At 43.9% G+C, this 26,567-nt stretch overlaps 1 protein-coding gene across 1 annotated transcript in view; it reads left to right on the top strand.

Moving 5' to 3' along the window:
- Nucleotides 1–19,581: 19,581 nt before the first annotated feature.
- The window catches only part of LOC100135991 (calcium channel, voltage-dependent, L type, alpha 1D subunit, a), a gene marked incomplete at its 5' end in the record, with an annotated part of 126,826 nt that continues 119,840 nt past the window's right edge, over nucleotides 19,582–26,567 (top strand). Inside the window, 3 exon segments of the mRNA NM_001124328.1 lie at nucleotides 19,582–19,814; nucleotides 23,851–24,274; nucleotides 25,283–25,388. Of these exon segments, the coding sequence (NP_001117800.1) occupies nucleotides 24,000–24,274; nucleotides 25,283–25,388 (381 nt within the window).

Raw genomic sequence — 26,567 nt, 5'->3', positions numbered from 1 at the left:
GTGTGTTAGAAGAAGGGTTGTGTTAGGGGTGTGTGTTAGAAGGAGGGTTGTTTTAGGGGTGTGTGTTAGAAGGAGGGTTGTGTTAGGGGTGTGTGTTAGAAGGAGGGTTGTGTTAGGGGTGTGTGTTAGGAGGGTTGTGTTAGGGGTGTGTGTTAGAAGGATGGTTGTGTGTCTGAAAGGGGGGGGGTTGCCCACAGTTGAACCATCTGCCCACAAATGTCTTAGGCTTCAGTGTCTAAACTCATTACCAGACTTGAGATATGTGAGTCTTGTCCTTTGTTCCTGTCAACCTCAGTGTGCGCCTCGTCGATGGTGCCTTTGTTTTGAGTGCTTCATGTCACAGAGATAAAGATGTATGTGTCTATGTGTGTAGAGAGAGTAACAGAGAGGAAAAACGTGAGAGAGGTAGGCTACGCTATAGAGAGAAAGTAATTTAAGTGGCACGCCAAGGTTTAATTTGTTTGAGAGAGAGAGAAAGAGAGTGAGCGAGAGAGAGAAAGAAAGAAAGAGTATGAAAGAGAGTGAGAGAGAATTGCTTTATTTCTCCTGTCTCACTTCACACACATCACTGAGCACTGGCCTGGTGTCATCCACACACACACACACACACGCTTGTTTTACTATCCTTGTGGGGACCACAAGAAACTAGGCATATATCATATATAAAACTAGGCATATATCACGCATCCCCACTTCACAGGAGAGCCTTTTGAATGAAAACTTTAAAAAAAAATCTAAATTAGTATTGGGGCAGAAATGCCTTCTGGTTTATGTGAAATTTCATGTGCCTTGATAACAAATGTGTTTGCCATCTGTACATATGAATATAATTGTTAAATTATGAGCCTAGTTGGTTTAGCCATTGAAAAAGTCAGCAACCTTTCTGCTAGCCATGATTCGCTGAGATAATGAGTGGGCTGGACATGACGAGATGAGATCCGGATTGGTCTGCCATGTAGCACTCTTCTGTCTATAACATAGGACAGTGTATTATTTTCCCCAACACATCCATGCAGTATAACCTCGATGAACTGATTACTAAATATTTTGCGCAGTGCTACCCCAACCACTAACCCTCTCCATCAGACTATCCTGTGTGTTTGTAGTCAGAGCAAAAGTCATGGAGTAGTAACAGGGTCCCGCTGTTAGACAATCTTTGCCTCATTATTTTCAATTGATCTAATTAGGACATATTCTCTTCCATACAGTCAAATCGATAGCTTTTCAAACTTGTTTAAAACAAGTAAATGCAATAGGTGTGCAATGTATTTGCTCAACTGTAAATGGAAAGAAGAAAGGATCATTTCTTATACAAAGTTATTAGAACTATTGCTTTTCTCAGTGTAACATTGATCATTTCTGATCTCCTATTGCATATGAACTAATATGAATTACAATTACATTGAGCTATTGGTTGATTTATTATATATTTTGAAAGGCTACTATAAGTTCTGATTCCCTAATTTTCTATATATGCGGTAATATTGTAGTTCCATTGCTGGTAAGGTCGGGATTGCGAGGCTGTGTACAATCCCCAGCTGTCGACAGGTGATGTACGTGGTGGGTTATACCTCCACCTGGTGGACAGGCTGTACAAGTACACCTGACCTGTTTTTGACGGGCAACGTCCACTCTGCAGCTGTGTGCTTCTTTCTCTAAATCAGTCAGGGTTTCCCAAACTCGATCCCCGAGACCCCCTGGATGCACGTTTTGTTTTACACAGATGATTCAAATAACCAACTCATCATCCAGCGTTGATTATTTGAATCAGCGATGTAATGCTAGGGCCAAAACCAACACCAATATGACAACACGTGAGGTGCAATGACTTCAATGAACCATAAAAAATGTATGTGCAAAATATAGTGTGCTTGTGTGTCAAAGTAAGTGTATGTGTGCAGATTTTGTCGGTGTATGTGTGTGTGTGCGTATCTCTGTGTACGTCTTCACATAATTATCTTTGTGCGTGCCGTGCCGTGTGTAACAACGTGTGTGTGTGTCAAATGCATCAGAGCTAATGGCGGACTGAAGCAACTGCACACAAATATTAGAGTTGACTCCATCTGGAGTCTGCTTCATGGTATAGTCCAGAACAGACCACTGAGCAACAGGGATGAGGGGTAATCCAAAAATAGATGTGTCGAAGATCCTTTAAAAAATGTTGGTGAATAATTACAAACCTATTCTATCAATCCAGAGATAATGTAAAGCATCAGTTTACAAACAAACATAATAGTATAAATGCATGTGTATAAACATTCTGTTTACACAAATAAACTCACACACACACACACACACACATACACACACACACACACACACACACACACACACACACACACACACACACACACACACACACACAGTGCGTAATGTTAACCACCAGAGGCCACTGTCTCCCCATAAGAGTCTGCTGTGTGCTACAGAGACTCCTAGAGCCGGTTTCCTCAGACCCAGATTAAACCTAGTCCTGGACTAAAAAGTATTTTCAATGGAGATTCTCCATTGTGTCTGGGAAACCAGTCCCTAGAGTATGAACCTACCACATGAAAGTAGGTGTATGGCTGCGTATAGATGGTAATGGATTTATATACAGTACTCTGTGTCGATATGTTTGGTTTACGTTTCATCAGGAAGAACAGAAATGGATCGATGATTAGGTAGACAGTGTTGTCTGTGTTTTAAACTGGGGCTTGAATCACAAGGGTGTGACAGTGCAAAGGCACAAGTCAGTTTGCAATTTGAGCACCACATACAATTGTGCTGAGTAAGCATAAGACTTGATCCTACTTTTCTATTAGGAAAGAAAAGGGCCTGCGGTTGATCAATGAACAGGTTGTTATGGCTGTGCTCCTGTTATATACTATATGTACCTGTGTTTCCTCTTCTGTCACTAGGATCACTGGAGCCTGACTCTCTCTGTCCCTGCAGTGTCCAGATCCCGGCTCAGCACTGCTCCAGGTCCCAGCTGTCATCACCCTGCGTCCCTGCCCTCTGCAGCCAGCAGTGATGTCATCACCCTGCATCTCCTGCCCTCTGCAGCCAGCTGTGATGTCATCACCCTGCATCCCCTGCCCTCTGCAGCCAGCAGTGATGTCATCACCCTATATCCCCAGCCCTCTGCCACCTCAGAGCCACAGGGATATCTCCCTACACACACACACACACACACACACACACACACACACACACACACACACACACACAGACAAAAATTAATTAACGAATGAATGCAGGCACACACACACGTATACACACACACATAAACGCACACACCACCACCACCCTGCACCATCGCTGCTGCAGCCCCCAGCACTCACCACCCTCACTGCTGCAGCCCCCACCACTCACCACCCTGACTTCTGCAGCCCCCAGCACTCACCACCCTCACTGCTGCAGCCCCCACCACTCACCACCCTGACTGCTGCAGCCCCCACCACTCACCACCCTCACTGCTGCAGCCTCCACCAATCACCACCCTCACTGCTGCAGCCCCCACCACTCACCACCCTCACTGCTGCAGCCCCCACCATTCACCACCCTCACTGCTGCAGCCCCCACGAAACACCACCCTCACTGCGGCAGCCCCCACGAAACACCACCCTCACTGCTGCAGCCCCCACCACCCTCACTGCTGTAGGCCCCACCACTCACCACCCTCACTGCTGCAGCCCCCACCACACACCACCCTGACTTCTGCAGCCCCCAGCACTCACCACCCTCACTGCAGCAGCCACCACCATTCACCACCCTCACTGCTGCAGCCCCCACTCACCACCCTCACTGCTGCAGCCCCCACTCACCACCCTCACTGCTGCAGCCCCCACTCACCACCCTCACTGCTGCAGCCCCCACGAATCACCACCCTCACTGCTGTAGGCCCCACCACCCACCACCCTCACTGCTGCAGCCCCCACCACCCTCACTGCTGCAGTCCCCACCACTCTCCCCCCTCACTGCTTCAGCCCCCACCACTCACCATCCTCACTGCTGCAGCCCCCACCAATCACCACCCTCACTGCTGCAGCCTCCACTAATCACCACCCTCACTGCTGCAGCCTCCACTAATCACCACCATCACTGCTGCAGCCCTCACCACTCACCACCCTCACTGCTGCAGCCCCCACCAATCACCACCATCACTGCTGCAGCCCCCACCAATCACCACTCTCACTGCTGCAGCCCCCACCACACTCACCTCTGCAGCCCCCACCACCCTCACCCTCACTGCTGCAGCCCCCACCACTCACCACCCTCACTGCTGCAGCCCCCACTACCCTCACTGCTGCAGCCCCCACCACTCACCACCCTCACTGCTTCAGCCCCCACCACTCACTATCCTCACTGCTGCAGCCCCCACCACTCACCACCCTCACTGCTTCAGCCCCCACCACTCACCACCCTCACTGCTGCAGCCTCCACTAATCACCACCATCACTGCTGCAGCCCCCACCACTCACCACCCTCACTGCTGCAGCCTCCACTAATCACCACCCTCACTGCTGCAGCCTCCACTAATCACCACCCTCACTGCTGCAGCCTCCACTAATCACCACCATCACTGCTGCAGCCCTCACCAATCACCACCATCACTGCTGCAGCCCTCACCACTCACCACCCTCACTGCTGCAGCCTCCACTAATCACCACCCTCACTGCTGCAGCCTCCACTAATCACCACCATCACTGCTGCAGCCTCCACTAATCACCACCATCACTGCTGCAGCCCTCACCAATCACCACCATCACTGCTGCAGCCCTCACCACTCACCACCCTCACTGCTGCAGCCCCCACCAATCACCACCATCACTGCTGCAGCCCCCACCAATCACCACTCTCACTGCTGCAGCCCCCACCACCCTCACTGCTGCAGCCCCCACCACCCTCACCCTCACTGCTGCAGCCCCCACCACTCACCACCCTCACTGCTGCAGGCCCCACCACCCTCACTGCTGCAGCCCCCACCACTCACCACCCTCACTGCTGCAGCCCCCACCACCCTCACTGCTGTAGCCCCCACCACTCACCGCCCTCACTGCCGTAGCCCCCACTCACCACCCTCACTGTGGCAGCCCCCACGAATCACCACCCTCACTGCTGCAGCCCCCACCACCCTCACTGCTGTAGCCCCCACCACTCACCCCCCTCACTGCTGCAGCACCCACCACTCTCCCCCTCACTGCTTCAGCCCTCACCACCCTCACTGCTGCAGCCCCCACCACCCTCCACCTTCACTGCTTCAGCCCTCACCACTCTCCCCCCTCACTGCTTCAGCCCTCACCACTCTCCCCCCTCACTGCTTCAGCCCTCATCACTCTCCCCCCTCACTGCTGCAGCCCCCACCACTCACCACCCTCACTGCTTCAGCCCCCACCACCCTCACTGCTTCAACCCTCACCACTCTCCCCCCTCACTGCTTCAGCCCCCACCACTCTCCCCCCTCACTGCTTCAGCCCTCACCACCCTCACTGCTTCAGCCCCCACCACCCCCACTGCTTCAGCCCTCATGACCCTCACTGCTTTAGCCCCCACCACTCTCCACCCTCACAGCTTCAGCCCGCCAATCTCCAACCCCCCACCAACACCACCCCCACCGTGCTCCAGCCTCCCACCCACCAACACTGTCCTTCTTTACCACTTCCACAACAACTCCTCTGGGCTCCTGAGTCCCGTCAGAAAGGCTTTCCTTCAAAGAGACCCACAGGTGCCAACCAATGGGAGCCTGAGAACGGGGGCGCCACATGACAAAAGGGCAGCCAATCCAATAACCCCACAGATGTGCACTTCCTGGAGGGAAAGTACATTGAGAGAGCATGAAAGTTTCTATTTTTACTCACTCTGGCAGAAAAAGAGAAGCTGGAGAACCACTTTTAAAACAATGCCTTAATATAACACAGAGGAGAAAAACAACTAGGCCCTGGAATAGCACCTAACAAGTGTACTGCTGGGCTCTTCTGGTTAATGGGTTCTGGATCAGAACAAAAGAAGTAAGAATAAACACACACACACACACACACACATGCATTAATGAACCTATGAATATTATTTTATTCATGCAGTACCTTCAGAAAGTATTCATACTCCTTGACTTATTCCACATTTTGTTGTGTTACAGTCTGAACTCAAAATGGATTTTTATAATAATCTCACCCATCTACACACAATACCTCATAATGACAAAGTGAAAATATGTTTTTAGACATGTTTCAGAAATATCTAATTTACAGCAAGTACCAGTCAAAAGTTTGGGCACACCTACTTACTCAAGAGTTTTTCTTTATTCTTACTATTTTCTACATTGTAGAATAATAGTGAAGACATCAAAACTATGAAATAACACATATGGAATCATGGAGCAACCAAACAAGATTCCTCAAAGTAGCCACCCTTTGCCTTGATGACAGCTTTGCACACTCTTGGCATTCTCTCAACCAGCTTCACCTAGAATGCTTTTCCAACAGTCTTGAATGAGTTCCCACATATGCTGAGCACTTGTTGACTGCTTTTCCTTCACTCTGCGGTCCAACTCATCCCAAATCATCTCAATTGGGTTGAGGTTGAGTGATTGTGGAGGCCAGGTCATCTAATGCAGAACTCCTTCACTCTCCTTCTTGGTCAAATAGCCCTTACACAGCCTGGAGGTGTGCTGGGTCATTGTCCTGTTGAAAAATAAATGATAGTCCCACTAAGCCCAAACCAGATGGGATGGAATATCACTGCAGAATGCTGTGGTAGCAATGCTGGTTCAGTCTGCCTTGTATTCTAAATAAATCACAGACAGTGTCTCCAGCAAAGCACCCCTACACCATCACACCTCTTTCTCCATGCTTCACAGTGGGAACCGCACCTGCGGAGATCATCCAAGATCACTGATTCTGCGTCTCACAAAGACACGGCGGTTGGAACCAAAAATCTCATCAGACCAAAGGACAAATTCTCACTGGTCTAATATCCATTGCTCGTGGTTCTTGGCCCAAGCAAGTCTCTTCTTATTATTGGTGTCCTTTGCAGCAATTCGACCATGATTCCTGATTCACCCGGTCTCATCTGAAAAGTTGATGTTGAGATGTGTCTGTTACTTAAACTCTGTGAAGCATTTATTTGGGCTGCAATTTCTGAGGCTGGTAACTCTAATGAATTATCCTCTGCAGCAGAGGTATCTCCAGGTCTTCCTTTCCTGTGACGGTCCTCATGAGAGCCAGTTTCATCATAGAGCTTGATGGTTTTTGCGACAGCACTTGAAGAAACTATCAAAGTTATTGACATTTTTCTGTTCTTGCCATAATATGGACTTGGTATTTTACCAAATAGGGCTATCTTATGTATACCACTCCTACCTTGTCACAACACAACTGATTGGCTCAAATGCATTAAGAAGTAAAGAAATTCCACAAATGAACTTTTAACAAGGCACATGTGTTAATTGAAATTCATTCCATGTGACTACCTCATGAAGCTGGTTGAGAGAATGCCAAGAGTGGGCAAAGCTGTCATCAAGGCAAAGGGTGGCTACTTTGAAGAATCTCAAATATAAAATATTTTTTGATTTGTTTAACACTTTTTTATTTACTACATGATTCCATATGTGTTATTTCATAGTTTTGATGTCTTCACTATTATTCTACAATGTAGAAAATAGTAAAAACAAAGAAAAAACCCTGGAATGAGTAGGTGTGTCCAAACGTTTGACTGGTACTGTAAGTATTCACAGCCCTTTGCTATGGCACTTTATATTGAGCTCAGGTGCATCCAACGTCCTTTTGTTATCCTTGAGATGTTACTACAACCTGATTGGAGTCCACCTGTGCCAAATGAAATTGTTTACACATGGTTTAAGGTCCCACTGTTGGCAGTGCATGGCAGAGCAGAAACCATATCATGAAGTCCACAGATCTGTCCGTAGATCTCTGAGATAAAATTGTGATGAGGCATATTTCTGGAGAAGGTTATGAAACAATTTCTAGAGTGTTGAAAGTTTCCAAGAGCACAGTGGTCTCCATCATTGGGAAATGGAAGAAATATAGAACTACCCAGACTCTGCCTAGAGCTGGCCATCTGACTAAACTGAACAACCAGGGCGAGAAGGACCTTGGTCAGGGAGGTGACCAAGAACCCAATGACCACTCTGACAGAATTACAAAGTTCCTTGGCTGAGATGGGAGAACCTGCCAGAAGGACAAAGGTCTCTACATCACTTCACTAATCAGGGCTTTATGGGAGAGCGGCCATCCAGAGGCCACTCCTAAGAAAAAAGCACATGATAGCATGCCTGGAGTTTGCAAAAAGGCATGCGAACGACTCTGAGAGCATAAAGCAATATATTATGTGGTCTGATGAGACAAAAATTTAACTATTTTGCCTGAATGCATGCACTACTGTATGTATTGCGAAAACCAGGCACAGCTCATCAACTGTCTGGTCCCATCCCTACTGTGAAGCATAGTGGTGGCAGCATCATGCTATGGGGATGCTTTTCAGCGGCATGGACTGGAGACTGGTATGGATAGAGGGAACAATGAATGGAGCCAAATACAGGCAAATCCTTGATGAAAACCTGCTTAAGAGAGCAAACGACCTTAGGCTGGGGCAAAGATTTACATTCCAACAGGACAATGACCCAAAGCATACAGCCAAAGCAACGCAGTGGTTTAATGCCAGCTCCTCCTCCAGGCCTAAGCCTCTTCCACTCTGCTCTTATCACTCCATTTCCCTAAATCGTTGGGCAGTCACCACAGCGACACATTGCTTACACTCCTCTCTGACGGCTGTCCGTCACTCATTGGCCCCGCCCCCTAACAGAGCATGACAAGAGCAGAGGACTTGATTGAGTAATCAACAGAGCAGTCACTCAGTCAGGCCGACAGGCAGTCACTCACTCATTCACTCACAGGGCTCACAACTCTATTAACCAGTCATCACTAAGGGGGTGGTGGATGGAGAGAGAATGGGGGGTAGTTAATTGGCGAGAAGGAAAAAGACAGGAATGGAGAGTCAGAGAAAAGAGGAGAAAATAGCTAATATAAAGATGAAGAAAGAAAATAAAGAAAATGAAATTCAACAAGAAAGAGGCATGTGAAGGGAAGGATTAATTATACCGGAGAAGAGAAACAGGGGGACTATTCCAAAACGACTTTGTAGATGGAGGAAAAGATAGACCCGTATAAATCTGGATTTAGCTAAATAAGGTGATATATTCATTGGAGGAGAGGCAGAGCAAAGAGGAGCACAAGTGAGATAACAATGAAGAGAGAGAGAGAGAGAGACATGCATGGCGAGCGTGAGATAAGAGGAGAGTGGGGGTTAGGGCTGGCAGAGCGGAGTGTTGTAGGCTCAGTGGTGAAGTTGACGATGCATTGGGAGAACAGCTGCGCTGCAGGGCTTTCAGGCTCCATCACTACTGCTCTCCTTCAAGCAGCTCCCTTCCTCTGCTTACACAAACACGCACACACAAACACACATAAAACGTAGACGCACACCCACACACGTGCACATAAATACACACACACGCATGGACTAACAAACTGATTATTACATCAGTGCACATAGATATAATAACAAGTAGTAGAGAAACTGGGCAGTAGTATTAATGTACCAGACTGTGAAACAAACACCTCATATATGAATACATAAAATCACTCTATACTAATTGCATCCACACAGTCTATTACCATGGTGTAATACACACACAAACAAGCATAGGAAGGTTTACAGTGTAATCTACAGTATAAACTATAGCTGTATGTTCACACATGAACCAGTGTACAGTACAATTAGACATGCACAAGCGCACAAGCAACATATACACACCCACGGAGGCTACTAAGTGGAGGACGACTCATAATATTGTCTGGAACGGAGTAAATGGAATGGCATCAAACACATTGAAACCATGTGTTTGATGTATTTAATACCATTCCACTAATTCCGCTTTAGTCATTACCATGAGCCCGTCCTCTCCAATTAATGTGCCACCAGCCTCCTGTGATACACACACACACACACACACACACACACATATATATATATATATATATTAAACACAGACACTGCACACTTCCAGCTGCACAAACACACACTTCTGAATGGGATTAAATGAAAACACGATACCAAAGAAAGAGTAGTTTAGTGAGCGCTGCTTTAATACGTTAGCAAGAGATTACTGCAGTTAGATGAACAAAAAAGATTTAATGCGAGAAAGAAGGAGAGAGAGAGCGATAGAGAAAGAGAGAGGGAGAGAGATAGAGGGAGGGAGACAGAGTGTTTGGCGAGAGAGAGGTTTTCACAGAAGAGCAAAGTGCACTGGCAGAGAGCCAGCAAAAATTAACAGCTGTTTACTGTGGATCACTTATGTAAATAAAATAAACACAGATTCTTTGTGCTGTTTTTGCTGCTACAGTAATACAACCGCCACAGGCTCAGTATGATCCCATTAGAGGTTGGCCAAACGTAACCTTGTCATGGGATCTCTGGGAGCTGAAGACCTAAATTAGAACCATAGAAATATAATACATTGGCCTGAATGGGGAGGCTATTCTATGGATTCTATTTCTATGGTGAGGAGGACTCTCCTCCTGTCTGTCCGGCTGTCTGGCTGTCTGGTGCCGAGTTGCCTTCTTTCAGTCTTTCTGCATGTCGTGACTGGGTTATATATTTTATATAATTGTCCAGTTCGTCTTTAGTTCACTTGTCCTGGTACACACCTAGGGCCTGTGAAGAGTCTTGCTGAACCAATCCTAAAGTGTGTAAAATTGATTGTGTAGCTGAATGAAGTTACTTTAAAGATGATATGGACATAAAATGCAAAAAATGCTAATATAGGGGATATTGACTTGCATTGGATTTGTTCCATAAATGCTAAAAAGTTAGCATTTAGAGACAATGACATGGTAAACAAAACCAAAGCATTGATTGATGTCTTACCTTGTCCATAGAATGCTTACAGGGAAGTAAACCAATATGTCAGTTTGTAATTTGGTTGAACTATCCCTTTAAGTCTAAATCAAAACTTAAACCCTGGGGTGTATTAACTAGGAACCAAGCAGAACCAAATGGAAGCAAATGGAAGCAAACGCAATCAAACGGAAGCAAACGAAATGAAACGGGCAGGGACCTACCTGAATTTGTCCAATAGAAACTCTCGCAACTGTTTGGACTAATGATTACAACCTTTCTGGCCACAACAGGAATGACAGAGATTACACAAGGCCTCTACTTTGCACTTATCAAATATCAATGGCTGAAAATAAATGGATGTACTCAGACAGGCCATCTGTGATACAAGTCAGTATTTGATGTTTGAGGACGTCAGGAGATGATGTGGAAACCGGACACTAGGGACAGCAGTGAGTGTTGTTAACTTCAAGTAGGCTTTGGCTTTGCTAGGACATTGTGGATGGGGATGGCAGATGAGTTTAAGCGTCTGGCTCAGAAGGTTGCATGTTTGAATCCAGCAATAGTTGTTATAGATATTTTGGTTTTATCCCAAACCTTAACCCTTACCTTAACCATTTGGAGTTAATGCCTAAACTTAACCTGAAACGCTATAAAATTTGAAGTTTGGAACAACTTCGAAATTTGAAGTTTGAAAAACATGGCTGAACCTCTAATTCTGACTTGAGACTGCGAGAGCTTGTTGCAGTACTAGCCTACACATAAACACATTAAGGTAACACAGCCAATGACCATAAAAACGCACTCCAATAATAGTTTTAAGTACGACTTAAGTCATTTTTTTGGGTATCTGTACTTTACTTTACTATTTATCATTTTGACTTTGACTTTTACTTCACTACATTCCTAAATAATATAATGTACTTTCTACTCCATACATTTTCCCTGACACCCAAATGTACTCTTTAGATTTTGAATTATCCAATTCACACACTAATCAAGAGAACGTCCCTGGTCAACCCTATTCCCTCTGATCTGGCAGACTCATAGCACACATGCTTTGTTTGTTAATTATGTCTGAGTGTTGGAGTGTGCCCCTGGCTATCCACACATTTAAAAAACAAGAAAATGGTGCTGTCTGGTTTGCTTAATATAAGGAATTTTAAATGATGTATACTTTTACTTTTGATATTTAAGTATATTTAAAATCAAATACTTTTACTCAAGTAGAATTTTACTGGGTGACTTTAAACTTTTACTGGAGTCATTTTCTGTTATGGTATCTTTACTTTTACTCAAGTATGACGATTTGGTACTTTTTCCACCGCTGTAAACAGGGGTACACATCAGGCCTACTCACCCGCTTGCGATTTAGCAGCATTGCGTTGCCTAAACACACAGAAGAGTCTGTTCCTCTGCTCAGAGGTCATAGCTAGAAGGCATCCAGCTTTTGTCAAATTAACATCAAAAGTTAAATTGGCTTAGCATTTTAGCTAACCCTAACCCTTTTCCTACCCTTAACCTGCTACGTTAATTCTCATCACCTGCTGCGTAAATTCTCCTAAGCTGCTAAGAAATGTCAAATCTGACCTTAATTTCACAAAAGCTAGATCCCTTCTAGCCATGGCCCTGTTCAACGCCTGGATAGGTATTTCACATATCAGCTAACCACATAATATGGTATAGCAATCTGGTGTCCGACTGCACAGTCGATGATGCAGTACGCCACCATTGGTTGATGCATGCAACGTCTGAGCACCGGTAGAAGTAGCAATCATTTCACCTTTTCAATTAGCCTACGAGGAATGAATGCCAAGAGTAAGTTCTAACCATTACTTAAAATAGAAAGACTGATTTGACTATCAACACGTGTACTTTGTAGCAGAAGTTGGAACCAAAATGATTTTCCAGAACCATTATTTGTTTCATTCAGTTCCACCGTTCAGACCAGCAAAATAAAGTTCTGAACTGGTTCGAACCCGAAAGAAAATGTAAATATAGCTTGACATTAAACTACTTCACCAATAAGGGCAGATAGAGCAGCTTGCTATGGAGTGGGCAAGCTATCTTTGTTTACATGCATTGGACAGACAAGTGTAGGGCATATGTGATGCGAGTGAAGTTTTGGGGTAGGGAGAGAGCCAGAGAGGGTGGAGGAGGAGGTTTGGCTTGAAATGCTGGGTATCTCATTATGACATGCATTATCTGAACTAGGCCCATAGAATTATACCTACGGAGGAGCGGCTTCTATGAAGGAACTTTGAATGTCTTTGAACTTCCGCGAGTTGGCTTAACGTTGGACAAGAGCTTGCTAACTAGCTAACAAGCTTGTGTGTAATGAGCAAGACCAGAATTAAAATAAAACACTTCTTGCCTTTTTGTAGTTGATAGATTCAATGTAAAACGTGATAACTATAGTATCCTTAACTAGCATGGAAAAAGTGAATCCATTCTTCTGTAATTAAAAATCACTCTCCCTAATTTCAGAATCACGCTTGTAAGGCTGTAGGCTACAGTAACTGTAGGCTACAGTAACCTATGCTTAGGAGGGGAGGGGCAGGTAGCCTACACATGCATACACACCGGCAAAGATTTTCAGCTTGCAGGCAGACACTGGAATATGTTTCTGAGTGACTGAGTGAGGGCTTTGTTTAATTTTTTGTGAGATTGGAAACAAATTCCCGGAACGTAAAAGAAGGTTATTAACCTGTTCCCAAGCTTTTAAAATAATGGTTATGTTCTGGAAAACAATATAGATCACTTTCGTTCCCGGTTCGGATTCTGTTCCTATTTTCCGGTTTTCGGTTCTGTTCCTTGAACCAGTTCCAAGCCCTGCTTTGTAGTGGTAACATTAATATATGAAACACATGATTAATAGAGTGAAACTAGCGAAGCAACAAACAGATGTTTGGTGTCAAAACCAACTGAGCTACATTTTTAGTAATTCAATGACTGCATCCGACTGCAAACATGTACTAATCAAAGCAATGTTTTGGGTGTGGATCAAAACTAAACTTAATTTGAATTTGAATTAGCTAATTCTCTTTGGGAATTTGATTTCAATCTATCCCAGAGGCCCAGTTGCAGTACTTGTGATTGAATAGTGAGGCATCCAGCAGTTTGAAGAGAGGAGAGTGGGCATTTGAGGAGGTAGAGGAGTGGAGGGAGCGAGGGTGATGGTCAAGATGCACCCAGCCCCAGCCAAATGGCAGCCCTAACCCCTGGGGCTCAGCTGCACCCTCTATCTGTGTGTTTACTTCAATTCCTGGAGTAAACATAAACTGCACCCATCTCATGGGGATTGGAGGAGAGCGTTTGGGTGTTGGGAGCAGGGCATTGTAGATAGTGTCTAGGTATTTCGCACACGCACATGCATACACACACAATCACACACACCAGGGAGTTCTAGTCATTTCAGGTTGAGGAACAAACTAAAGTACAACTGCCATTTCCACGATCCACTCTTCCTTGGAGTGATCTCTCCAGGAAACATCATGTTGGCAGGTAAAGAGAGAAAGCAGGTCACCAACTAGAGGAGGTGAGGGGAGAGAAGAAAGAATAGAGAGAGGGAGCGGTGGAAAGTAAAGAGAGGGAGCGTGGAAAGATTTCAGGGGCTTACCGATGGCCCAATGTTCCTGTGTATCAAATCATTGCTGTGTGTATCATATATTTGTGTAGCATTGAGAACCCAGGATTCATTCTCATGCTCCTACCAGCACTCTGCAATCTAAAGCCAGCCAAACATATTACTAGACCACAACGATAACTTAGTTCCGGAGCATCAGTCCCAGTTAAGCTTCAGGTCTCAGGATTGGTGATGTTACCAGATACGCTAGTATTTTCAACTAAAATATCTGTATCACATAAGATCATATTGCATATGTAGGCCTACACCATATCAGATAATACAAGACCTGAGCAGGACAAATTCAAGGCTTCAACTTGGACCCACAGGTTTTCTTGGTTAGGTCACATGGTCAGGAACAACTCTCTGCCATGATGTTTTCTTTCTTGCTCTCTCTCACTGCTTGTGGTTTTGGGGTTAATCCAGTGTTTCCCAAACTCGTTCCTTGGGACTCCAGTGGGGTGCACGTTTTAGTTTTTGCCCTACCACTACACAGACAAATCAAATAATCAACGTATCATCAAGCTTTATTCTTTTAATGAGCTGTGTAGTGCTAGGGCAAAAAAACAAAACGTGCACCTCATTGGGATCCCGAGGAATGAGTTTGGGAAACACTAGCCTTTCCTTTCTCTTTCCATAGTGACATCAACCTCTGTCATCAAGGAACACTTACTCAGCTAAGAGGTAATGATTGACTGACACAATCGCTTGATGGACAGGCAGTGTACCCCTCCCTCCCTCTCCCCAGATGAATAATTCAGGTCCATTCTGGGAGAAACCATTATCCTGAACTGAAAAGGGTAAGGTGATAGGGGTAGTAAACCTATTCCCTTCCCCTGTGGCCTGTCATTCTCCCTCTGCCATTACTACCAGGAACCTTACCGGGAGCCTGGATAGTACCTCTCATCTCGGTGCACTCACCCACCCCTACCACTCGCCGCCAGGAGGAAGAGTAAGAGGAGAGGCTCCATTGTCTTCCTCACTCCCCTCTAACCTACAGGTAAAGCTGAAGCTTTTCTTCTGTTTTGAATTGTGAACAGTTAGACAAGGTTTCTAATAGCTATCTAGCTCCAATAGACTGTTATATGTTGATAGTGTATGGACCTGACTGACCACAGTTCTAGTAAGGACAAATGAATTGGTTACATCTGTTTAGATTATAGATTAAACCAAAGAGGTCATTGGATTCTACTTTAATCTATTGTGTTAATATACACTGTATTGTGTACAACTGTTGTTAAAAGACACATTGTGGTATTTCTTTTGTTTTGGTGTTTTGTTTCCAGGAAAATTGGTGCTTGTTGAGTGTCTTTTTCATTGTAATATAATTACAGATGTTAAAGGGGTCAATAGAGCAACATTATTCCCTCAGATTTCCATAACATGCGTAATGACACTCTCTGTTTATTATCCAAGTATAGTCACTTTACCTGTATATATTACCTCTACCTACATGTACATATAACTTCAACTAACCTGTGCCCTCGCACATTGACTCTGTACCGGTAACCCCTGTATATAGCCTCGCTATTGTTATTTTATTGTTGCTCCTTAGTTATTAGTTATTTTTCTTATTTTTTAAAAACATTCTAAAAAATGTATTATTTGTTTACTTCAGTTTATTTGAGTAAATACTTTCTTAACACTTTTTTTCTTAAAAGTGCATTGATGAACCTGTTGTGTTCGGCGCATGTGAAAAATACAATTTGATTTGATTTGAACTTACAGCTTTCTTACATTTGGTTCCTAGTGAATACGTCTCTGATGTCAGAAAGGCTCAAACCGTTTTGGACCATATCCTTCCCAACACATATTAGAGCGCTTGAGTCAGCTCTTTCCTGTCTCGTCTGACAAAGAGAGAACATTATTTTTGTATAAATTCCAGAACAGGGTGGTGTAGGGGTCTCTTATGGGTCACCTGTATCATGTCCTCATTACTATTTCATAAAAGTGGGCTTTGTGTGTTTGTGACAGGCAGGTGCACTGGAGTTTTGAGGCTTGACATAAATAGGTCTAAATGACAACCTGCTGTTTGGAGAAACTCCTGGGCCCGTTCAGGTGGATATTACAGATTGTTCCGATAGAAATGTATTGTGTAGAACAGATATGATGGTTTTCCAGATAGAATAGGGAATTGTGTCAGCCTTATTCATTATATTTCTATCTGCAATGCTCAGAACGTTTCACATCACTGAATACACCACCTGTGTAACGGGCATGGAGTGGTTTGGTCCTGCCTGAGGTGTATGTGCATCACTCAGCAAGTGTTTAACCCAAGTGAAAGATCTGCTGACATCTACACAGGTGATGTGTTAGTTTACACAGTGGATTTGTTACACTGAATTACAGTACTGTTCAAATCCATCAAGACATAGACTTATTTCTGCATCCTGGTGTGTGTGTGTGTGTGTGTTTGTGTGTGTGTGTGTGTGTGTGCATGTATGTGTGCCTGTTCTTCTCAGTTAGACTCATTAGCATGTTCACAATTAGAATTATACTGCCTGAGAGTAAGACACTCCCCTTTTTAAGCATGTCACCTGCTCATTGGGCTTAAGCAGATGGCACAGCTGGCAATTCTGCCTCTTATTGGAATACCACTGTATGGGGAAATGTGTGAAATTGTGAACATCACTGGTAATCATGGGGGTGTTTCAAGAATTCCCTAATCAATAGTGTGGTGCATAGATTAGGGTAGAGTATATCGTTTATTATTGTGTATTATGAAGGAATACTCTGCACTTCAGAGAAATGTTACAGCTATACTGCCCTACACTATACTGTCCTACACTGTTTCAGAATATTCCAGAAACAGTTCAATAGTTGGAACATCCTACAGTAGCATTGGCAGTATAGCTGTATTCTATAGCCAATGTCAATTCTGACCAACAAGGGCATATTCTAGAAACTGCATTAAGTGGAAAGAGGCCAGTGCTACAGAGGAATATTCCAGAACAGAAGGTGGATGATCCTGATAGGACTAGAACAGAACAGCTGTAATGGGAGAGAAGCCATGAGTGTGAAAGCAGATCAAGCAGGACGGTATTGCCTTACTGCCTCGTCACGATATTATACACAAGCTGTGGGAGTAGGAATATGTTCATGTAGGCTACAGTGCAACGCTATGCAATTAACCATCGAGGGGATTTGGACCATGGCCTAATTTGGAAGGGGATGTGAAAACGATGGTTGGAAAGAGTTGTTACAGTGTGTAAATCATGATTATTTAGTAAATAAATAGAGCTGAGTTTTACCTGACCACGTGACTAGGGAACACTCCTGACCCTACTAGCTAGGGAAAGGATAAATAACATGCTCCTCCATAAACTTAGATTGGGTGCTGTATCCTTGTATATAATGCAAAGAACAGAAATAGGACAGGACTCCTGTGAATAAACTTAAATGAGGATATTTTTATTGCTGCACGAACGTTTCGGGTGTGAGCCCTTCTTCAGGGGGCATAGGAGGCAATGGCAATCAATGTTAAGACAACACCTTGCTAGTTAGGGACCATTTGTCATAGTCATTACAGCATGATTATCTGATTTGCTTGTAATCAGCTATTGAATTTGATGCTTGTGTAACACTGTAACACTTATAGTATTCATAAAGGTGTTATAAGCCTTATACTGTAAAGGCGTGAAACAACACTGATATCATGTAGGCAGCAGGCTGTGCTATAGGCATAGCACTAAAGTAAACTCTTACAGTAATGCCTTACAGGCTACCAAGAAACTCCATTTAGTGTGTATGGAAAGATAAACTACTTTCATCACCTCAACAGTCATGCTGATGTAGGGCAGGCATAGAGATAGCTGGCCAATTAGTCCTTTTTATATGCATGGAGAGAAAGCAGGTCTGTTTCCTTGATGTTTACATGTACAATGTGGCATAATAGATTTATATCTGAATACAGGCTAGGCTACTGCTGCTTGACCCTGTGTTACATGATAAGGGCGGCAGGGTAGCCTAGTGGTTAGAGCGTTGGACTAGTATCCCTGAGCTGACAAGGTAAAAATCTGTTGTTTGTTCGTTTGTTCTTAACTGACTTGCCTAGTTAAATAAAGGTAATACAAAATTAGGAGCCTTGTGTTGCATAGAATCGATGCTCACTGGAGCTGTTATTACCACACACAACCATTCTGGCCTGCCTGTGGGCATTCATTCAAATTCTTGTGGAAGTGATTTAGATTTTGGTGGCTGTAAATGTCTTTAGTGTCACATGTATCGCCTCCCTAGTAAATAAGATGAGTTGTAGAATAGGCTTCCGTTCCAACAGCTCAATTGTTCTGTCTACTGTGTCTGACAATAGGCATTTCCCAACATTTCCAAGGAGAGTTGAGTGAATTCCAAGTCCAAACCAAAAAGGGGTTATGGCATGGGTTGCTTCGCCACTGCTGTGTGCGTCCCCATTGAGTCCACTTTTACTTCCAATACTTTTCAACTTCACTTTCTCTACTGGCTGCTGAGACAGTTTTAGTTTGAATAACATACACTAAAGGTCACTTAAATTCTAGGCTATCCGTCTGAGGCGAATAGGGGATAACATTTGCGGGCCATGCACAGTATGGCTGGACTATGCTGCTTGAGCCTCTCTCCAATATGACATGCCACTTGGACCATGTCAACTGGAATTTATAATTTTTAATTCATAAAATGAATTTGAGGGGTTTGACTGATAATACAAAGATTGATCAACATGGACCTTCAGTTTAAGGTAATCAAGGCAATGAAATCAGAGGACTCCTAGTGTCACTGTGCCAGTGGTTTGGCAATGTTTGGGTGTCTTAATATTTGCCTCCCAAATTGAGATGATTGATTATAGTTTTGGTTCTAAAGGTTCTAAATGAAAATCTATTAAAAGTATGCCAGACTAGACATAATTAGACCTAGGCTATATACTCATGATGTCTCTTTTGATGATGACTTTTTCCGTGGCATGTAAATGAAGAGAAGCTTGTGCACGAACAGGAGGGACACAGAGCCAGAAGGAAGAGTGCTCTGATTCTGATGTGCTCATTTCACTGTTCACTGACGCTGTGACGATAAACTGGCAGGCAGCGCTGCGCAGCGGACTAGGATGCTCTGTTCTCTCGCGCGCACACTCTCCTGTCTCCTGCTTTCCACAGTCAACATGGAAGGGCTTAATTAATGCATGTGTCCCTCCTGCCCTGAAGCTAATGAATTTTAATTCGCCGTTTGAGACTGGACTTGCGTTTTTTCGGCCGCAAAAGCACTGGAATTTCCTTGTACAGAGTGGATAACACGGAGGTATCTGCCGAATAATACGTCTTCAGAAAAGGTACGTTTTTTTGTTGTGGCATGGAATAGGGTCTGAAATTAGCATGTTAGCTTAGCTACACCGGGTTTTAAAGGGTTTTTGTAATGTCGTTTGTTTTCATTATTTCTATACCAGAACAATATAACTAATTGACAGTGTCCATTTAATTTTTTAAAAACCTTATTGCCAAGTTTGCCCTTCATATTTCCTGCTATTTTGTTGAGCATATCTCAGAATAGCTTTGCGTAGACTATTTCACATTTATCATGACAATATCAATAACCTACTGAACAAGATACATGCTTGTCGTTTGGACCGAAGTTCGGTGACTACGTTAGTATCCTTTCACAGAATTCTTTGCGCGGAATCAAACGCCGGGCAAAATACCCCAGACCGTGTCCCTAGACCCGAGCGACCGTTAGTGAGCTTTTTAACCCATTGTAACTTAGCAATAACGCCAGCTGTTTCTTCTGAGCATCGCGAGGACTATCTGACGGCAATGCATTGCTCCATTTCTACACTGAGCGCCTAGAGCCGGGCTGTCATTTTACACCGTTTTATTTAGGGATTTTACGAAATAGGCCTACGCCTACCTCAGTGTGTTCAAGGAGAAATACGGACACGTTTGGTGAAGGGTATTGTTCAAGTGTCACGAATCGATTTATATCAATGTTACTTGGACATTTATAAAAAATAATATTGATGAAGCCTATTCTTCTGCATAGGATACAGTTCCATATGGATAGCAAATGAAAACAGTAAGGATGAATGACAACACTACACTCTTAGATTTTTTTTTGCTATTTAGAACCAAAAAGGGTTAATCAGCTGTCCCCAGAGGATAAACCTTTGCATAACCCCTTTTGGTTTCAGGTAGAACCCTTTTGGGTTCTATGTAGAACCATTTCCACAGAGGGTTCTACATGGAACCCAAAAGAGTTCTACCTGGAACCAAAAAGGGTTATCCTATGGGGATAGCTGCAGAACCCCTGTGGAACCCTTTTTTCTAATCGTGTAATCTAACGTTTGGTGCTTTCTGCATTAATGTGTTTATTTTCAATGACAAAGATGATTGTAACGCTCTATCCTTATTATCCACGGAATTTAAGAGATTTTATAAGCTCTCGGGAATATTCAGGCAATATGACCTTTTTCAGCTTCTTCTTGTTTTCTCTGCGGGGCCTAGCACTCGCAGTTCAAGGACTTACACAACTGATTTGACCAAGTGATGCATTAGAGTGACAGCTTTGAATTCACGCAGCTTATCCCTGTGTTTTTGGCTCGGGCAGCATGTCATCTGTGGTGATATTTTAATATGTATGGCCGCATTTTTCAGTTAAAAATCATTTTGGGTTGTTTACAAATATGGCTGTGTCCCCTCTTTGTTGTGATGACATGGTCCAGTCCATCATCCAGACACATATCCTAGTCTTGTGCCTGGCTTACATTCTTTGATAGACTGCTTTAACTTTGTATCCTCATAATGCAACATTGTGTCAATTTTTATAGATGCATTATAGTTGTATTAGCTTTGCCTGTGCGTTTTGGTTTTAAACCACTCTTTTTCACTCAACTCTTTATTGTCCAAAAATCTAATTGATGCACTTTACCTATTTTGAGAGGGAGATGGTTCTCTTCTTATTTTCCAATCATGAGACTCAACAGATATCCAGCATTAGCTATGCCCTGTAATTTTGCTGACACTGTGAATTGAATGATTAACAACTCTTACCATGTGTAATAAGATTATTAAAGGGTAGGTAGAATAAACGTAGCCACATGTAACATATGGATTTGCATTAGTATACACATCGAAAGTCCCAATGCAAAGTTACACCACGCTTTTTCTATTTTTCGAGTTATTATATAAAACGCTGAAGTCATGTCGGAAAATGTTTTAACGGGGTGTGGCGTAATATGGAGGACCCGGCAAGCCAGCCTATTCCCTATAATGTAATTTCCAACAGAAATAACTTCAAATGTATAACTTCAAATTCAACCAAATCGTTTGCACTCATAACTACTGGTTTCAGTTACATTTTCAGCCAACTTACAAGCAAATACTTTATGTATGTATTGTTACAAATGAACTTGCAAGGTTTCTTGCCAACTAGCCTGCTAACGTTATCCCTACCAGCCTGCTAATGTTATGTTAGCATGGCATGAGTCAGCCAGTTGCTATCAACGCCAAATAACGTCAACCATCTATTAAATAATGTTTTAAAGAATGTTAGCCATATGCCGTTATCTTAGTCAGCAAGCTAGCCAGCCAGCCAGCCAGCTAATGTTAGCTGTTTAGCCAACTAAGTATTAGCCTAGTCATCCTAACCCAACCGCCACGGTTATGGTCGGCAAGCCAGAGCCCAACAACTGGAGACCAGCTAGAACACAACTAACACAACACAACTAAAATATAACCGCAGATCAAAAGCAGAGAGAGCAGACACTTACAGATTGATGGCTGGGGCCCAGCCGATGGTAAAACTTTGAAAAGGGTGCAGGCTGAGTTAGCTACCAAAGGGAAGGGGATGTGGTGAGGGAAATCCAATATAGCGCTAAAAATCCAAAATAGATAGATTCCAGATGTCAGTCAGCTAGTGCGCTAGCATTAAACCAAGGTGGCAAAAGTTGCACAACTCCTGTAGCCTACTTCATAGAGAACATAATAAAAACAATTGCAAAACAAAAAGAAGAACAGACGAGGTACTACACAATTAGAGAAAGCAGGTATGATTTTCTCTTTAGTTTTAATTCCACATCAAGAAGGCACCAACCAGTGCCTGCCGTGCTAACGGGTTCCAACTAGATAACACAGCCACAAAGTCCGTGACGAGCATGAGGATGCTAGCGTTAGCCAGCTCGAACTAGCTAACGAGCTAGCATATGAACTCGGTAGCACAGAGTATATTTTCCATATTACATGGAGAAATAGTGCATTGTGGGTAGTTTAGAAGATATCCAGAAATGTGTTCATAAATATGTAATAATTGTTTGTAGGAATAGGTAACCAGATCGTGACTACAACTAAGTTACTAAGTCTTTGACCACTCTGTGTTGTTACGTTGGTGAGTAAAAACTACTCATGCTTGCTACCCTTTAATAAGGTAGATTTGATTATTGGTCTTGTCAGACATAATTATTTAGTCATTACTGTGTTATTACAGTGTTAATAATACTATTAATTTATTTTTATTGTGTTATTACACTCACAACCTCTTAAGATAGCTCTGTGCGACTGTGTAGCTGGGCTGAAGGAGTGAGCTCATCTCATTACCCCCTGCATGGTGGTGAAGGTGACAACATTTCATAACTGACATTGACACATGCATGTCCTCCAACAGAGGACACTGACTAAAGCTGCCAAGCGATTGGATGAAGATAAATTATATGAGGAAGACTTACAAAATCCTACGGCTATGTAATACATCATTAGTGCCTAACCTATTTCGCATCTAACACAGTAGCAATAATTTCAATAAGAGTTAGGTTTTGGGTTTGTCAATGGCTTCCCTGAGATCAGTGGCATGAGGCTTGTTGGTTGTTATGAAGGAGTGGTTCTGGATGGGGTAGCTGTTGAATGGCAAGGGATCACTGGAGAAGGCTATTTTCATCTTTTGCCAATTTATGACCTATTATTAACAATAGTGAAGTTAAACGTTTGAAATCAATTATGGCTGAAACAGTCTATCAATCATTATAGTTTACCATTCATGCTCCTTGTTGGGTAGACTGATTCCTGTGGAGGCCTTCCTGTAGCCTATTTATCTTCAAGTGATTCTCCCAGTGGTCATCAACATTGCTGCAGCTTCAACTGAGATGGCTGCTGTCCACTGTCTTGTGGTACCGAATGTCAGATTGTGAGGATTCAATCGTTTCTGTCTGTGATGCTGAATCAGAAACTCCACTGTTAGTGCATGTTGTTTACCTTTTAACATTATTCACAAAGTCACCACAGTAACCTGCTACTAATGGTGTTAGCTAGTGATGATCATGATCATCAATTTTATGTAAAAGTATGGATTGGTAACCACTCTTTGTCCCTTTCTATCTTTCTCAGAGGCAAATTATGCCAGCAGCACCAGAGTCCCTCCCCCTGGTGACTTGCCAGCCCATTGGTCAGACAGCTCTGTGCACCACGTCTAGCCCCGCCCAATCCCCTGGCAGATCCATGCTGCTGGACACGCCCCACAGAGCCACGCCCACACTATGAGCGCCAACGGGCCCGCCCCTGTGGCCCTGGCTACAGCCCCGGCTACAACCCCAGTCGCCCCACCGGTCGCAGCTCCGGTAGCTGCCCCCACGGCTGCCCCGGTCCCGGTGCCGAACGTCCCGGTGGGCGCGTTGGCACAAAAGAAGCGGGCGCAGTACGCCAAAAGCAAGAAACAGGGCAGCAACGCCAACACCAGGCCTGCCAGGGCCCTGTTCTGCCTCAAACTTAACAACCCCATACGAAGAGCCTGCATCAGCCTGGTGGAGTGGAAGTATCCTTTACAACAGACCACAGTGTGTGTGTGTGTGTGTGTGTTTGTGTGTGTGTGTGTGGGGGGGGGTGTATGTCTGGATGTCAGTAATCTAGGCCGTGTTCTTTAGAGTGTGTTGCGTTGTGTGTGATGTGTATGTGAGTACATGAGAAGAATCGTCATGAGCTCAGTTAGGGTCGATTCAGGGCCGTCACGAGAACTTCCACCCATGCACCAATTCCTGATTTACTTCTGAACAGTACAGTTGGCTAACTCTGAGTTGCACCTAGCCCATGCCTAACTGTAGCTGCCTAGCTTTAACTTAGCCATGTGGAGAGACTGTATCCCGTCTCCATTACCCCTCAGACTCCAGTACAACTAGACGAGAGACACTGCTTCATGTTAATCTCACTGCAGCCTGTGACTCACTACCCAACACAGAATATGAAAGTGAAACAGCAAGTCAACGTTTACTTTGAATCAGTTTGTTCGAGCGTAGGTAGCATACTGCAGCAGGGAATGCAAAAACACATTATTTGACTGCTATAGCCACTGAGGTGTGAATCATTCTACACTTTGTGTTTTTTCAGCGGTTCTTGCTAGAGAATAGTCAACTGGAGGTGATTTTTTTTTTTAAACAAAGTCATTTTTTGCTGCCTCCCAAGGCACAGTGAAAGTCACCACGTCCTAAATCCGAAAATACTGGTGGGGCTTGTAATAACAGAGGGTGACTCAGTGACAAGACACAGCTGTGTGTGTGTCAGCCTCTGCTGGGACTCTGCTGCTCCAGAAGACACAGTCATCAGAACACTGTGATAACAAGGCACATTATCTCATGTTATTTAGTGCTGAATTGCAAAGTTGCATTTTGAATGTTGTTCTGACTTTTTTTACTCCTGTAATTTCCATATCTTTGACTAGAACTATCTGTGTTTGTTGACTATAATTTGAACTAGTCACATGTTGGCACTGTGAATATATTTATGTGATCCACTGCTTTGATGTTTTTCCCTTAACCTTCTCTTCCAGGCCATTTGATATCTTTATATTAATTGCTATATTTGCCAACTGTATGGCCTTAGCTGTGTATATCCCCTTCCCTCAGGATGACTCCAACTCCACCAACCATGACCTGGTGAGTACATTCATATGTCAACATTACTCCTGACTCCCCTAATTAACCCCATGACCTTTGAATCCCATTGCAATACCTTTAACTTCTATTGTGCTCTATAGGGGGAAGTTGCCCCTAGATGCTGACCACTAATGGTTAAGGTTAGGATTGGGGGAGGGGAAGCTGATCCTAGATCTGTTCCTAGGGGACACTTCACCCCAGAGCCTAGAGAATTCTGTGCTTTGCTGTTTTCAGCTGCTACTGTGAATCACTGCTTGGGTTGCTGCTGTGTACTCTGACAGTAACATCATTCATGGTGCAGATGACTTATGGTGTCATTGAAGTCTCTATGGAGGTGCTGTAGGATATAAGATACCCTCAGTTTGTTTTCAGGTTGTTATGCTGTACCCTGCTCAGATGTAATGGCTATGTCTGGTTGTAGGACTAGCGGTTGTCAGGACATGTTTAAAAGGAATATATGGGCGTTTTTTTGCTGGTCAATGGTCATACGTTATTTATGTATAATACATGTAATATCTTGCTTTGGATGTGTCAATGTGTGTGTATATCCTCTTTGAAGATTGTTATTGTGTAACCACAGAGACTATGAGTCCAAGCTTTGGCTACAGAGAGAATCATCTCCATGCTCTTTTCATTCGTACTTTGTCATGTCACATTGTTCTTGCAGTGCACTGGAATTTCATTCAGCTTTTTATTTTTAGAAATCCCCATCTCTGCACCACCGCTCTCTATGCTCCCTGTGCATGTTAGTCTGACAGTGTGTCTGTGTAGGCTGATGAATTATGGGTGATGTAGTGTTCAAAGCAGTGCTTCTACAGCTGAGAGAGAGTATGAGAGTGTGTGCAAAGTCCACTGGCGAGACAACAGACATTTGGATTTGTACATGAGCAGAATTTAGCTGGAGTGTTTAATGATTCATGAAGAGATCGTATGTCTGACTGCAGAGAGAGCGGACTGCTGGATGTTCACGTAATGTTATGTCTGAGAGAGAGAGAGGGGGAGAGAGAGAAACAGACAGACAGACAGAGAGAGAGACAGACAGACAGACAGACAGACAGACAGACAGACAGACAGACAGACAGGCAGGCAGGCAGGCAGGCAGGCAGGCAGGCAGGCAGGCAGGCAGGCAGGCAGACAGACAGACAGGCAGGCAGACAGACAGACAGACAGACAGACAGA

This window comes from Oncorhynchus mykiss, chromosome 7 (genome assembly GCF_057628025.1).
Source record: "Oncorhynchus mykiss isolate SJ-2025 chromosome 7, ASM5762802v1, whole genome shotgun sequence".
Lineage (NCBI taxonomy): Eukaryota > Metazoa > Chordata > Actinopteri > Salmoniformes > Salmonidae > Oncorhynchus > Oncorhynchus mykiss.
Note: the sequence above shows the minus strand (reverse complement) of the source record. Positions and strands in the feature narration are given on the sequence as shown.